Source organism: Rhineura floridana, chromosome 7, assembly GCF_030035675.1.
Source record: "Rhineura floridana isolate rRhiFlo1 chromosome 7, rRhiFlo1.hap2, whole genome shotgun sequence".
In the NCBI taxonomy this organism is placed as follows: Eukaryota; Metazoa; Chordata; class Lepidosauria; order Squamata; family Rhineuridae; genus Rhineura; species Rhineura floridana.
The window spans coordinates 117,744,743-117,761,140 of NC_084486.1; the positions used below are offsets into that span (position 1 = coordinate 117,744,743).

Below are 16,398 nucleotides of genomic sequence, written 5' to 3' on the forward strand. Positions count from 1 at the left end.
ATACAATGAAACTGTCACAGGTTGCAAGTCTCTCTCAGTCAGTGGCTATGGAAGATGTGTTATGTTTAAAATATCATCCCATAATGTGTCATGAGCTATGGTTGGAGTTCTGATGTTTCTGAGAATGAACTAGGAGAGGGGGGCAGCTGGGCTGAGGCGTCTGGAGGGGAGGGAGAAGCTTCCCAGATAGAGGGGGGAAATCTTGAACAGACAACAGACTGGGTTCTCACGCACTCCCCCCCTAGGAATGTGCTGCCGTTACAGACAGAGAGGGAGGAGGAGGACCAAGGTCGTTCGGCTGCAGAGAAGGGTAGAGAGAAATCGCCTGACGCGTTGGGCCAACCCCCCCCACTTCCTACCATCCTTTCCGAATCAGAAGGGGAGGAGGCAGCCGCCCCCCCATCGCCCCGCACCCGAAGACAGTTAAAACGGCGCCAAAGAAAAGAGGAGGGAAGGGGCGTAGATGTGGGCAGTTTGAGGCGGAGTGAGAGGATCAGGGCCCGAAAGCCCCCTTGATAAGGGACGGGGAATGCTGGAAACTGTTCTATCAACTCTCTTCCATGCCGCGGGTTTTGGTTCGTGTTAAGAGTTCATGAGGCGGAGAAGCCTATGTCTGGAAATTACTCTAATAAAAACTGATTTGCTTTCATCAAGTGATTCTATTCTTGACTCCCAACCCGGGCATGACATAATGTGTGTGCTGTAGCAGCAATTGTTTTGTCCACAGTGTTTTGTCTGAACTTGCTCTATTTGTTGCTTTATTCTATAATTTTCCAATACAACAGCTTCAATTCCGAGTTTGCTTGGGAATGCCAAAGTCTTTTTGTTACCAGTTTGGACAAATTTCAGTTCTAGAAAGCAATTTGAAATGGTTTTGATCATATTACTCTTCAGTGTCTCAAATGGAACATTATTATTCGATAGGGTTCTTTATTTTCACAGTTATTACTCAGACATTATTATAATTTTATAACAATATTCAACATAACTTACCAATGTTTTATGGGTGTGTCGGGGGGGCAGGTAGGACCTCTTGAATTACCGCATCCATAATAACCATGCATCATTACCACATGCCTTCTCATTTCCCAACTTACAATAAAAAAATTATTCTGCAATTTTTGTAGATCACTATAGTAGCCATTTTTTTTATTATGGAAGCCATCTTAGATGATTCAGTAATTATGGAGAGCTTAAAATTTAAATTCTCCATCCAAAAAAACCTATATATAGTCACCAAGCACATGTTCCCAGGCTTTAAAAGAAGAATATTGCCAAATTCTACATTCAGATGATAGTCTTTGATTTTGGCTGCTAAATAAAAAAGCTACCAGTTCAGAGTTGGCACCAACCATTTTTGACCATCACTATATGCCTCTAAACTACTTGCAACATTGTGTCTGTCATCTCCAAAAGAGGGTAAATTCATTAAACTGTCATAGGAGCTGACTAAGTAGAGTTGACTGCTATTTCAAGAACTTTTGCTCTTTTTATCTTAACTCGTTTAGAACAAAACATGCATATTACAGACATGCAAGTTCATCCTTTAGAAGGAAGAGAGAAAACTTACTTTATTTCCATATTACAAGAAGACACAAGAAAGAAATTACTCCTAACTTGACCCTATTGTTTAGAACGTTCATCATCATTTCTGATAGTAATAGTGCTGTTTTGGACTACATCTCCTATCAGCTTCAGGCAGCACAGCCATGGAGGATGGGGGTCATCAGCTGTGGGAAGACTGCCTTACACACAACCTTATATTATTGTGTATGTAGATACCTAACTATGGGCCTCATAACAGCTTCCTCTCTGCAAGGTGTATCTTCAGTATGTCTAATTTGTATAAAGGAATTCCCATGCTTGTTCTTCACCAGCGGCATTTTTTTATTGCAGGAGCAAGTGTAAGGTACCCTGATTGTTTTCTAGTACAAAGTCCAGAATAGCTGTTGCTCTATATTCCGTAAACCTAGGTAGAAAAGTTTCTACTGAGATTAGATTAGTACTAGTCTTGTTCTAGGCCACAGGTCCTCAACCTTCTTTGGACCACATTTGGAACTCAACTGTTGTAAAAGGTAAAGGTGTCCCCGCACTTATAGTGTGAGTCATTTCCGACTCTTAGGGTGACATCTTGCAACGTTTACTAGGCAGACCGTATATATAGGGTGTGTTTGCCAGTTCCTTCCCCGGTCTTTCTTTACCCCCCCAGCGTATGCCAGGTACTCACTTTACCGACCACAGATGGATGGAAGGCTGTTGTAGGCATCACAAAATACCCATTTCACAGGAGAACTGGCTATACATAGACACCCCCTCCCCCCAAAAGAAATAAACCCTACATATACCCCAAGACAAAGAAGGCTACTTCCAGAAACACAAGCACCCTTCCCAAAAATTAGTGGTGAGTGCCTTGGCATGAGTGTCATGTTGGGGAGCCCAGTTTTAGGTTCACCCCTTCCTTACTTGTGAAATAGCTTTCTGCCTCTCCTAGTCATTCATTTTTTCATTGGCGATCACTCGTGGCCGAGTAAGATTGTCTTCCAAGATAAAGACTTTAACGGTGGGTTGGTAAGTGACTGTGGAGGCCAATTCTGGATCGACACAGCCTCCCACAGTGAGGACGTAGGTTTCCAGATGGAAGATGGTCATGATGAGGATTTGCTTGATGTGCCTTCCACTTAGCTCGTTTGTCCTTTTGCCCCTGTACTCGTGCTTGTTCAAAGTCCATAGGACCCTTGATAATGGCCTACCTCCAATTGGTACGCTCATGGGCCAAAGTTTCCCAGTTCTCGATGCTTATGTTACATTTTTTTAGATTAGCTTTGAGAACATCTTTAAACCTCTTTTGCTGTCCACCGATATTCCATTTACTTATAGTCCTGAACTCAGAAATGTTTGCTTATCAGTCCTCTAAATTTTCATGGCAATACACAAAACACTCAGAGAGAGTCCAGACTTTAAAAATCTAAAACAAGAGTAAAAAAAAATCCAGACTCCTGTTGGACTTTTTTTGCCAGTGGTCTCATAATTTGTTAAAATTAATTCAGCCATGTTCACAAAGTACCTGTAGTCCTATTTCTGACCTTGTCCCATACTCTAACCATCTTCTAGTTTAAAAGTTCCAAAAAATGCATGGCTGATTTTTAATTAAGAAAATTAACATTGGAGTCTATTGGATAGCACAAGCATGCTCAGTAAGAACCAACTGTCAGTGTTCCAAAAGCCAGACTTACAGCTCTTTGGCTTGGCAAATCAAGGGGCCACACCCACACTAGACATTTATTCTACTTTAAACAGTCATGGTTTCCCTCAAAGGATCCATGGAAGTGTAGCTTGTGAAGGGTGCTGAGAGTTGTTAGGAGACTCATTCCCCTGACAGTAGTTTAAGAGTTGCCCCTCTTCTAGTGACTGTAGCTCTGTGAGGGGAATAGGGCGTCTCCCAACAGCTCTCAGCACCCTCCTCACACTACAGTTCCCAGGATTCTTTGGGGGAAGCCATGACTGTTTAAAGTAGAATAAATGTCTGGTGGGGATATGGCCAGGGACAACTTTGGGTGGGAGACGACATGTGTCTGCTGTAAAACAAAAAGTTGGGGGAACCCCCCCCCTATAATGATACTGTTAACAATGTTTTCCTTTGGAAAGCAAAGGAAAGGGGCTTTCCCTCTCCCCAGTGCCAGCCCACCCAATCTCCTTCCCCCTACTCCTCCCTCTTCTTCCTGACCCCTACCCCCTCTCTCATCCACTTTCCACCCTACCCCTACCCTTCGTCCCTACCCCTCCTCCCTCGGTTGGTTTCACATGATTGCACAGGAGTAAATCCCACTGAGCTCAATAAGCATAAAAACTATCAAACCTGTCCTCTCCCCCTCTAGTTTGAAACACAAAAGGCTGTCTTCACCATCATATGACATATGAACAATAAAAAGGCTTTGAAATTAATAAAAAATAAATTTGACACATTTCTAGGATGAATAACGTGAAATATAATTTTCTAGGTTAAATTCTCTGTAGAAACAGTAGTAACACAGGAAAGAAGCAAAGTAAGAACTCCAAGAAACACAAAAAATATAATTCTCCACCTTCGGCGATACAATCTCGATTACAGGTGTTGCCACCACTCACTACATGCTCAGAGGCACATTATCAAATTCTTCCAAGCTACGCAGGAAGTGGATTGGACTGTGAAAGACCAACCCATAGAATAGTAGAGTTGGAAGGGACCTATAAGGCCATCAAGTCCAACCCCCTGCTCAGTGCAGGAATCCAAATCAAAGCATTCCCATAGAATCATAGAATAGTAGAGTTGAACCCAAATTGTGTTTGCATTTTTACAAATTTGTAGGACAGTGCAATATCTCAGAAAGGAGGTCAGGTCTCCTGCTCGCCTGGTGCATTCACTGTAGCTGCCCAATTTCCCTGCTTTTCAAAGTTGGCTATAGGTACACCCTTAAACCACAAGGTTTTTTTGCCTATTCGTGAATTTTGTTTAGGGGTGGGGAAGGAATCTGTTGAACTCCAGGCCAAAATGCCAAAAATGTTCTTGCCTATTGTGCATGTGAAACAACCCCCCCCCAAAAAAAACTGGTTCCCCTGCATTATGATCCATGTGGCTGCAGCGGTACCCTCACAGCTATAATATAACAGTGTGGCTACTCTAATGCTGTCCTCAGTTGGAACCGTTAACAAGACTCCTCTGTAGACACGTTTCACATTCACACATTCTAGGTGGTTTGTGAATTAAGATCTTTCAACATTGGCAATAGTGTGTCTTGGCAGAGTTACCCAGTAACTTACACAGATACGGGGATTTTTGTTGAGCACATACACAGAATCAAAACATACACATTGAAGAGTTCAGTGGGGAATAGCTCAGTACCAATACATATCTATTGACATCAGTGGAGACAGCTCAGTAACAATATGCTTGAGGGAATTAGCTAAATAAACCTAATCATAACGAAACTCACATACACACTGAACAAACACACACGTTCAATGGAGCATGCACAAAAGGCATAAGAGGAGATGGGGAGGGTTGAGTTCAGTACAACTGATGAAGGTACACCAGGTTGCCCTTTCTCTCGCTCTGGGCTCACTGGGCAGAGAGGACCAGAATATGTCTTCTGAAACACAGTCACACACACAGTCAAAGATAGACAAAGGGAGCCGATGTAGAGGCTACCATTTGTAGGGAAAGGATCTCCAAAAGACAAGATAGAGGACAATATGTAAGTTACTCAGCCCTGGTGCTCAGTCTGGAAATAGAACTGGAGCATGTTGAAACTCCTGGGTCAAACAGGGAAACAGCAAATTCATCAGGCAGGCCCTGAAATGGCTTCTTGGATCTCTGCTTTGGCTAGCAACGTTCCAGGGGAAAGCAGGAAAAGTAGTTGGGCTTTTGAAGCAGCTTCAGCAAGCAGGACTTCTGTTTCAGCAGACGGGTCCAGAGATAGTGAAGGAAAAACAGGGAAGTAAGACCCCTGGATTCTGGCTGGCTTTCAGCAGGTGATTCCAGGTAGAGTGATATTCAGCAGCAGAGGGGAAATGGGTGACCAAGATCCAGAGCCCAGAACCAGTGATTCAACAGGTGATTTCACAGTGGTCTGAACAAGCAGGACCCAAAACTGCAAATCGCTCTAAAAGTCCAGTTTTATACCTATCTAAACATAAAGGAGAGTACAGGATTGATTGGATCAGGCAGGTGTCCTTCCTTAATTTCCATACCTATAGTCATGTAGTCAGGGTAATGGGCTTTTCTTTTGTGAAGACAGGTGGTGTGGCATTCACTTTTTAGCTAGCTTGATAAGATTTTAACAATGGGCTCCTCTCCTGAGGGCCAAACTTTTACAATTACTTTTGGGATTACATTGACTGGATTGCCAAAGACTGTGCATATGACTGACAACATCCTCTCAGTTGAGATGACAATCTTAATTCTTTCAGCTGCTTTTTCCATCAGGTCTCAAGCAGCCTCTTTGCATAGTGAGCCAAACTGAAGCCATTTTAAAAATCATATAGGACATATTGGGGTGGAGTGTCTCTCAGGTATATAGGCCCATAGCCAGCCTGCCAACAGGAACAGCACAGTGATTGCTGTAGATAGCTCCTGGAAAGGTCTTGTCTGTTCAAGCAGAGACTGCTGCATATAACTGAACTAGCAGAGGAACACACAGAGCACTTTTAGTAAAAGAAACAGTGATCCAGTAAATATGAACCAAAATACCCAAGTCTATGAAGCTTCTGTATTGAAGTTCTTTGAGAGTCTATTCAGCGCTGGTTAGGCCTCATCTTGAATACTGCGTCCAGTTCTGGTCTCTGCACTTCAAGAAGGATGCAGACAAACTGGAACAGGTTCAGAGGAGGGCAACAAGGATGATCAGGGGACTGGAAACAAAGCCCTATGAGGAGAGACTGAAAGAACTGGGCATGTTTAGCCTGGAGAAGTCTGAGGGGAGATATGATAGCACTCTTCAAGTACATGAAAGGTTGTCACATAGAGGAGGGCCAGGATCTCTTCTCGGTCATCCCAGAGTGCAGGACACGAAATAATGAGCTCAAGTTGCAGGAAGCCAGATTTTGACTTCCTAACTGTTAGAGCCATACGACAATGAAATCAATTACCTAGAGAGGTAGTGGGCTCTCCAACACTGGAGGCATTCAAGAGGCAGCTGGACAGTCATCTGTCAAGAACGCTTTGATTTGGATTCCTGCATTGCGCAGGGGGTTGGACTTGATGGCCTTATAGGCCCCTTCCAACTCTACTATTCTATGATGTAAAGTTCAAGCTGCGCAAACAGAAGTCAACAATATTGTAAAAGAAACTACTCATCCTATAGATTAAGGCTGCAGTCCAATTCATGTCTACTCAGAAATAAGCTCCATTGGGTTCAATGGGATTTGGTCTCAGGTAAGTGCATACTGGATTGCAACCTAAAGCAGCAGGAAGGAGACCGGTTTAAAAGTTTTAGCACACTTAGCAACATCTGGATAGTGAAAGTATGACTGTAAACTAGAAAATACAACACTTTTGAGCTCATACTATTTTTACATTAAATCTGTTTAGAATAAGCCTGCCCCTCTGTCACAGCTATGAGAGCTGACAATGAAATAAAGCAAGAGACCACTGGTACCAGTATGGTATTACAAGGAGTAGATGAGTTTTTAACCATGCAGCTAAATATCTGCTCACACCTTTTACTTAAATGGGCTGTCAAAGTTCAGTTTTACCACTCATCAGCTTTACATAGCATACTTGTTTCTGCCAAGTATCTCTGGTATATACTAAGCTCTATTGACAGGCTATGTTTCTTCTCTCAGGCATCTTTGATCTGTTATCAAGTCTGCATTCGTTCAAGAATTTGGTATTTATTTCAGCCCAACACTACACCGTTCTGCTTCTTACTTCTCTACAATAGGCTTTAGAGTGCTACCTGACAGCTGAGATCAGCTTCAAGCCTACAAAATCTACTTTTGTGCCACACTAGCATTCAGTCTTTGATTGTCACGTTTTAGCTTACAGTGCTGCTTCCTTTTTTTAATGAAAAATTGGATGGAACAAACTGAGTAAGAACATCTACAGATTTCATAACATCTAGTCACTATAGCCAGGTCTTATGTTCCTCCAGGCAGATAAGTGGTATGGTCTGTGTGGTGGGAGGAGGGAAGAAAGTTTGTGAAAGTGAATAGCTACCTATGTTCAGCAATAACATAACTGAAAGGGACGTGGCCTGGGACAAAACAGTATTCTGCTACAATAATATAACTTTGACTTAAGTATGACACTATACCACTTGAAGATAACAATTCACAGAATAGAAAGTGGGCTTTTGTCTATGATAGGTCATGCCACAAAAATCTGTTCACCCTTTAACCAGCCAGAGGACTTCGTTGTTATTGCTGCAACACACTAATAGGGCTGTGCTTTTTGAATTCTTTAGCAAACACATAGCATTTACGAATTGCTTTAGAATACTCTTATCACAGTCATCCTTACTTACATGAACCCTAGAAGACAGCAACATTATCCTCACATTGCAGGTGCAGGTTGAGTGTACACCAAGGGTGAGGAATCTCTGACCCACAGGCCAAATTTGGCCCACCAGGTCACTTCAATCAAGCCATGCACAGCTGCCATAGCCTGGCATGTGTGGGGCAGGTAAGGGTGGGGCTTTGCAGGTACTGTCAAATTCCTTACACAGTGCCTCCAAAGCACTCAACCACAAACTGATTGCCAGGTGTTTCACAAGTGGTATACAATGTGCTTTGCAAAGCCCTTGTGCAGCATTTCACAAGACTGACAAGTTCCTTTGAAAAGAAAACTAACAGGTGCCCGATTCCACCCGTCAGTTGGTGCACAGTAGGAGGGCAAAATAAAGATCTGGCCCTCTGGGCCAAAAGGATCCCCCCCCTTGGTGTACAACTTACCTGAAACCACAAAGGGGAGGTGAGCCACTATAGCATACTTTGCTATCATGACAATGCTAAACTACTCTGCTCTTTCGTAAACATTTCAGCTACCTGCTGCCTGTATGTACATCCCACTAGCATGGTTGAAGTATTTTTTCCCCATTTATGTGGTGTCCATAAAAGGCTGTCACTATAGTAATAGCTACTACCATAAATTAATAGGTAAGGTTTGAGTTGAATGTAGCTACTCCACTCTGCAAGGGTGGGGGTCCCACTGAAATGGTCCTCCCTCTGAGACTTATGGAATCTGCTGGATTCCTGGACACTCTGGCAAATCTTCCAGTTGGTATGGCCAGTGCTCCTGTCAAGGCTCTTGTCTCACTGTGGAATGATGAGATGCACAGAGCCATCGCCATGATTGCTTGAGTGCCCCCCCCCCGTCACTGTAGAGCATGTAGGTCACATTGGTATTCCAGTGATCTGTGTGCAATGAAACAGGAGCCGTCTGGGGCTGGAGCCCAACTGGCACCAAACTTGGTCTGAACCTGACCAAACACAGGTAAGGCTGCACTATTGTGCCTACCACGTGGCAATGATGGTGGCAAAGAAAGCTACTTCTCTGCCACCGTTACATTTGCAAATAGCAGGCTGGCAGAGCTTTTCTGAGTGAATGGGCTTTTGTTATCTGGTCAAGAGAGCATTGCTCTGACATCCTCAGAGGCCTGCTGTAACAACTCTGCAAGGCGCTTTAGGGGCAAAATCGATGAGATTCAGACACAACTGGCTGCCAGTTAGGGCAAGTCCAATGGAGGTATCCAGAGCACTGTCTGTTCCACTTGTATTGAATCAGTTTAAATTATTGCAGCCTGAGGATGCGGACAAGCAGCTTAAAGAAGTGCGACCCACCACCTGCCCTCTTGACCCTTGCCCATCCCGGCTGCTGACAACTAGCCATAGGGACTGACTAGGACATAGTGTCCAGGGAGTGATTAATGCTTTGCTGGAGGAGGAGGAGCCATCTGTCTTGAAGGAGGCGGTGATGCGTCCCCTCCTTAAGAGGGTGACCCTGGACCCTGAAGTGTTAAACAACTATCGCCCAGTGGCAAATATCCTCTTTTTGGGCAAGGTGTTCAAGAAGGTGGTGGTGATCCAGCTTCAGGCATGCTTGGAGGAAACCGATCACTTGGATCCATTCCAGTCTAGCTTCAGGCCTGCCCATGGCACTGAAACAATCCTAAATTGATGGCATTTGTCAGGAGATAGAGGGAATGTGATCCTGCTCATTCTGCTTGATGTCTCAGTGACTTTTGATACTGTTGATCACGGTATCCTTCTGGAATATCTCAAGGTGGGGGTTGGGAGCACCGTGCTTCAGTGGTTCTGCTCATACCTCCAGGACTGCTTCCAAAAAGTAGTTACGGGAGGCTACTGTTCAGCACCCTGGGAATTATCCTGGTGTTCCACAGGGTTCCATCTTGTCCCCCACACTATTTAACATCTATATGAAGCCACTGGGAGCTGTCATCAGATTTGGAGTGAGGTGCCTTCGATATGCAGATGACACCCAGGTCTACCTCTCTATTCCATCTGAATCAGGAGAAACAGTTGAGATGTTGAGCCAGTGCTTGGAGGCAATGATGTGGGCCAATAAATTGAAGCTAAATCCTGAAAAGACAGAGGAGTTGTGTGTCCAGAGTTCTCATGTCTAGTAAGTGTGAAAACAGCTTGTTCTGGATGGGGTTGCTCTTTCCTTGAAAGAGCAAGTTTGCAGCGTGGCGTTACTCCTTGATCCAACACTGTCACTGGAGGTTCAGGTGGCCTCAGTGGCTAGGAGTGCCTTCTGCCAACTTTGTCTGGTTCACCAGCTTTGGCCCCTTCTGGACAGAGACTTGGCCACAGTGCTCCATGCTCTGGTAATTTCCAGAATAGATTATTGCAATGCACTCTGTGTGGGGCTGCCCTTGAAGACAACTCGAGAATGTCAACTGGTCTAAATGCAGCAGCCAGATTGCTAGCTGGGGTTCCCTTTAGAACTCATATAACCCGTTTTAAAACAACTGTATAGATTGCAAGTTTGTTTCTGGGCCCAGTTCAAGGGGCTCATGTTAATGTTTAAAGTCCTAAATGACTTAGGTCCTAAATATCTGAAAGACTGTCTCCTTTCCTACAGACCTTCTAAGATGCTGAGATCAGCACAGGGAGCTCTTTTGGTAGTTCCACCACCTTCAGAGGTTCGGGTGGTGGTGGCCTGTGAGAGGACATTTTTGGTGGCAGCCCCTAAGCTATGGAACTCCCTCCCCACTGAGGTGTATCTGGCAATTTCATTGTACAACTTTCAGCAACTACTGAAGACATACCTCTTTAGCCTGGCCTTCTACACCTAAGATGTATATTTTTTAGGACCCATCCTATTTTCTGTGATGTTGTTTAGGTTGTTTTTAACTGTTTTAACTGCGTGTTTAAAATGGTTGTAACCTGCCCTGCGATCTTTGGGTGAAGGGCAGGTAATAAATTTTAACAACAAAGAGAGCAGGGAACCTATAGAGATGCTGAACTCAAGCTCCCATCATCCCCACCTAGCCCAGCCAATGGTCAGGGATGATGGGAGCTGTAGTCCAGCAACATCTGGACCAGGAGGGCCAGGGTTCTCCTGACTTATTACATAGAGGTATTTCCCCCCTCCCACCAACAAGGCACATGCACTAAAACAGTACAAGACTGATGTCCTTTGGATAGCAGGAACAAATCTGGAGGGGGAAAAGGGGGAGAAGGTTTACTCACACTCTAATTATAACTTGTTTGTTTTACCCTTGGTGCACTTAAAGCACTTATATCAAAGTATATCCTATATGCTAATAGGGATTTCAATTCTCCACATGCTAATCCTTATTCAAGCCAAACAAAAAAAGCTTTAGAAAAGATCCCAAGGAGTAGAAAAGTCCCCAGAGCAGCACAATAAGGGCAGGAGTTGGCTCACTGGCCACAGAATGGTGACTGACAGAGGGAGAACAGAGTGGTTGGAATGCTATACAGGAGCACTCCATACTACAACATTTTGTGGCAGGTGCCACTTGTTTAACTATTTGCTAAAAAGAGTGAACAGGTTAGTATTACTGCTGTCCCCATTCTGTCAGCACCAGAGATTTTGGTTTGCTAATTATGAGAAGCCAGCTTTTAACAACGGCCCACAGTTATATACTGTTTGTTAGATTATTCTAGTGCATTTTTACAAGATCTAATGAGTTTATGCCCCAAAACCTTTCAATACTGTGCACATAAACCAAAAGTAGTCAAGAAAATGTTAAAGATGGTAGGCATGAGTCTAGATAAACCAGTTTTATTTACCTAGAAATAAAGCTGGCACCAAACTACTGAGGTTTTACTATTTTGAGCAATTTTATTTCTTGAATGACTGCTAACAAGCAAGAGAACAGAGGCAGAGTATAAACTCAGACAAAAGTTTACTTGTTTTCAGTAAACATGGTTTCTTAAGTTCAGAATCTAGCTCCAGAAGATGGTAGAAAACTCAGTATGTAGTAGACATTATTCTTCAATATACAGACTATTGTATGTCATAACACTATAAAATTAGGAGTTTGTAATGAACTAAAAACAGTGTAGCTATAACTCAAATAAAATATTGTATTTTTATGAGTTAAAATTGTTTTGATAAAGCCTAGGAAAAAAATCAAGAACTTAATTTTGGTTCTTCTCTATATACACTTTCCTTTACTGATGTAGATAATTACAGGAACACAGAAACTATGTTATATAACTGATGTTCAGTGCAGAGGACAAAAGCATGTTGGTGTTTGCTATTGTTGTTGCCAATCTGCCCAGAACACAAATTAAATATGACACATAATACTTGTTCTTCTGTGCTCTAAAGCATAGTATTTCTTATTTGGAAGAATACCCACTTGGTCTTCATACATGAAACACAATTTAAGAAAATCTAATGAAGGTTACCAGTGCATTTAAAGAACATCTTCCCAGCCATGTTTTGAAATCTATAATGTAGAGGCTTCAGGATATTCACTGCCACAGACCCTACAACTGCAATCCCAGGGGACATTGGATACATTGGATCTCCCTTTCCAAAGGGTGAAGTAGGAAAGGGAGCTGATGTTGGATCCCCCCCTCCCCACTGCTGCAAAAATTTCTCTAGCCCTGGCCCTACTGTTGTCAGAGCTCTGATGCCAATAGTACAAGGGGAATGTATCGGGGTGGTTTGGGGGCATATCAGGAAAACAAGGAAAGGCTTGGATCCAAATGATCCAGCTTCTACCCAGCCCCCTCACACAGTCCCAACCTCATGAGAAATTTACTCCATCTCAAGAGCTGGCATAAATCTCTTTTATTTCCATTATTCCCAATGGAAGGAAAATAGTTAAAAAACAACAACCTAAAAAACACTGCTCTAAAAGCAAGAGCCCTTCCTCTGGCTTAGCCTAAGAGTAATAAAAAAAAGTTAAGGGTGGAATTGCATCAGTCTTCTTGATACCTGACATCTTATGATTTAACAGATTAATTTTAAACACTATGTACATGCCGACCGAATAGGTAACATCAGCTCATACTCAACCCCATATTTAAATTAGAGCTGTCCCCAACATCTCAAACTACAAATCCATCAACGTTTTAATGTCATTAATTTTTGTTTCACTAGAAGAAGGTTTTTTTGTTCCAAAGGCCCCAGCTGCAAGTTCTTTCTTCTTGTTCTGGATTTTCAACATGTTTTCTTCCACGGAGTTCTTCACAATAAACTAAAGGCAATTAGAAAAAAGTGTCAAGCAAAAGAAAAAAGGTAATCTACAGCTATCTATGCTTCCAAATGTACTGAAAACATGTTACCCTAAAGTGTGAATCTGTTACTGTGTTGTGAAGCAGTAAGAATAAGCATAAAGACAAATCCTAAAGCAGAGATTGGTCCCTTGGACCCACCTGAAGGGTGATTTTCACAGGTACGCCTGCCATCAGATTGGGTAGTACTGCCATCTAGCATCCGAAGGCAAGAATGCACTAGAGTTAAAACCTGGGGCTCGAGCCCCTCCCACTCCAGTCTTCATGATGACGAGTCCGAAGTGGTAATCTGAAAGTAACCAAAGGGCAAAAGCCCCAGCAGCAAAGAAAATATACATAGCAAATATCATAGAACTTGCAACGTAAGAACAGGTTTTAACTAAAGAAAATCAGACAGAGCACGAAGCACATAGATTGAACTATATACGAAATACTGAACCAATTTCCCCAGAAATCCCCCACAAGGGAGGGACGTGATGGCAGGCGTACCTGTGAAAATCACCCTTCAGGTGGGTCCAAGGGACCATTTTCCACAGGTAGCCTGCCATCAGATTGGGATGTACCAACGTAGCCCCCTAATAGGGAGGGATTCCTAGGAAGTTACAAATCAGAAATAACGTGTTGCAGGACACGTCTCCCGAAAGAGGCGTCAGCTGAAGCATAGCGATCAATCTTATAATGCTTCACAAAGGAGTTAGGGGTAGCCCATACTGCCGCTCTGCATATGTCTGTAAGAGGAGCATTAGTTAGGAAAGCCGCCGTAGTGGCAGCAGACCTGGTCGAATGGGCAGTGATGTTAGACGGCACTGGCAAATTAAGTGACTGATATGCAATAGAAATACAGGCTCGAAGCCAACAGGACAAAGTGGATTTGGACACCTTTTTTCCCAAAGATCTCGGATGAAAGGATACAAATAATGCGTCTGTCTGTCTAATATCCAGAGTGCGAGAGAGGTAAACTTTGAGCGCTCTCCTAACATCCAGCGAATGCCAGGCCTTTTCGAGGGGATGGACCGGCTTTGGACAAAAGGATGGAAGTACAATGTCCTGGCTACTGTGGAAGATTGAGTTGGCCTTAGGACAGAACGATGGATCCAGCCTCAGGACTACAGAGTCCTTATGGAATACGCAGAGATGACGGGCTGATGACAGGGCCTGTAACTCCGAAATCCGCCTCGCGGAAGTGATAGCCACGAGGAAAAGGACTTTAAAAGACAACAGTCTTAGAGGCACTGAGGCAAGAGGCTCAAATGGAGGTCGCTGTAATGCCTGCAAAACTTTGGAGAGGTTCCAGGATGGAAAGTGGTGACGTACCGCTGGAGAGAGGTGGGTAGCTCCTCTTAAGAAGCGTTTGATGAGCGGGTGAGTGCCTAGGGGTGCTGCCGATGAAGAAACAGACAGAATTGAGGAGATGGTGGAGGCCTGTCTACGCAGGGTGTTCGGTCTGAGTCCCAATGTCATGCCTCTGTGTAGGAACTGTAGAACGTGCTGTACAGTGGCTTGGGGTGCTGAAAAACCTTTAGAAGTGCACCAGCTGGAAAAAGTACGCCAAGTACTCTGATAGATTCGAGTAGTTGACGGACGCCGAGATGCTAAAATAGTGTTTATGACCCCTTGAGACAGACCAGCAGAGATCAACTGTGTCCGCTCAAAAGCCAGGCTGTCAGTCTCAGCCAGTTCGGGTCCGGATGCCAAACTGGTTCTTGGGAGAGAAGATCCGGCCTGATTGGAAGAGTCCAGGGAGCCGCCATTGACATCGAGAGGAGGTCCGAAAACCAGGGTCTGTGAGGCCAGTAGGGTGCTATGAGTAAAATCCGTGTCCGTTCAAGTCGGAGTTTTGTCAATGTCCTGCCTAGGAGTGATATAGGCGGGAAGGCATAAAGGAGCCCGTGTGGCCATGGTGTCGTCAGCGCATCCACTGCTTCCGCCGTTGTCTCTAGGTACCTTGAGAAGTAACGAGGCAGTTGGCAGTTTTGGCTGGAGGCGAAGAGATCCAGTGAGAGGGGGCCGAACCGCCGCTGAAGGAGGGTGAACACAGCTGGATGAAGTTTCCATTCTCCCGGATGGATCGTTTGCCTGCTGAGCCAGTCGGCCGTAACGTTTAGCGTGCCGCTGAGGTGTTCTGCTCGTAATGACAGGAGGTGGGACTCGGCCCAGTCGAAGAGTCGTGTCGCTTCCTCCTGTAGAGCCCTGGACCTTGTGCCTCCTTGTCTGTTGATGTGAGATTTCACGCAAACATTGTCCGTGCGAATTAGGACGTGTTGTAGAGCGAATAGTGGCTGGAAGTGTCTTAGAGCGAGATGAGCAGCCCTGAGCTCCAGCCAGTTGATGTTGTAACTTAGTTCCTGGGTTGACCACACGCCTTGGACAAAGGTGGAGTTGCAATGGGCTCCCCAGCCGGACAGACTGGCATCCGTGGTGATTAGGACTCTGGTTGGGTCCCGGAACGGTGTCCCCTTGGTAAGGGAAGTTGTGGATACCCACCAGCGGAATGATTGCTTCAGAGATTGGCCCAGAGGAATTACGCGATGGTTGGACTTGGAGATGTCCGCTTGAAAGGGTAGGAGAGCCCATTGTAAAGGTCTGGAATGATGTCGGGCCCACGGAACGATGTGGATGGTGGAGATCATTGCCCCGAGAAACTGGGCCAGAAACATGACATCTGCTGTGGGGCGATGTAGAAGTTTGCCATGGCTGTGATGGAAGCAATACGGTCTGGGGACAGAAAGGACATGGCTAGGGATGTGTCCAGTATTGCCCCTAAGTGCTGGAGGCGCTGAGCTGGTTGTAGATGACTCTTTTCCGCATTGATCAGCCAGCCGTGAGAGTGTAGTGCCTCTAGGGTGAACTGGATCTGCCTGTTGGCCAAGTCCCGGGAGCCTGCTCGGAGGAGGAGGTCGTCGAGATAAGCATAAATATGGACCCCCTGGAGGCGGAGATACGCCAGCATGGTGGCCATCACTTTGGTGAAGACTCGGGGGGCTGAGGAGAGGCCAAATGGAAGGGCCCGGTATTGAAAATGGAGGTGGCCTAGTGCAAATCTCAGGAACCGTCTGTGACTCGGGCAAATTGGGATGTGTAAGTAAGCGTCCTTCAGGTCGATGGATGTGATAAAGTCCCCTTGTTGTAGAGCCTCTACAATAGACGCCAGAGATTCCATCTTGAAGTGGCGGTATTTGACGAAGC

The 16,398-nt window shown here is 44.6% G+C and overlaps 1 protein-coding gene across 1 annotated transcript in view; it reads right to left on the minus strand.

Moving 5' to 3' along the window:
* Window positions 1–11,786: 11,786 nt before the first annotated feature.
* The window catches only part of HLTF (helicase like transcription factor), a 76,402-nt gene continuing 71,790 nt past the window's right edge, over window positions 11,787–16,398 (minus strand). Inside the window, exon 26 of the mRNA XM_061637008.1 lies at window positions 11,787–13,175. Coding sequence (XP_061492992.1) covers window positions 13,032–13,175 — 144 coding nt within the window. The 3' untranslated portion in view covers window positions 11,787–13,031. The remainder of the gene's footprint in view (window positions 13,176–16,398) is intronic.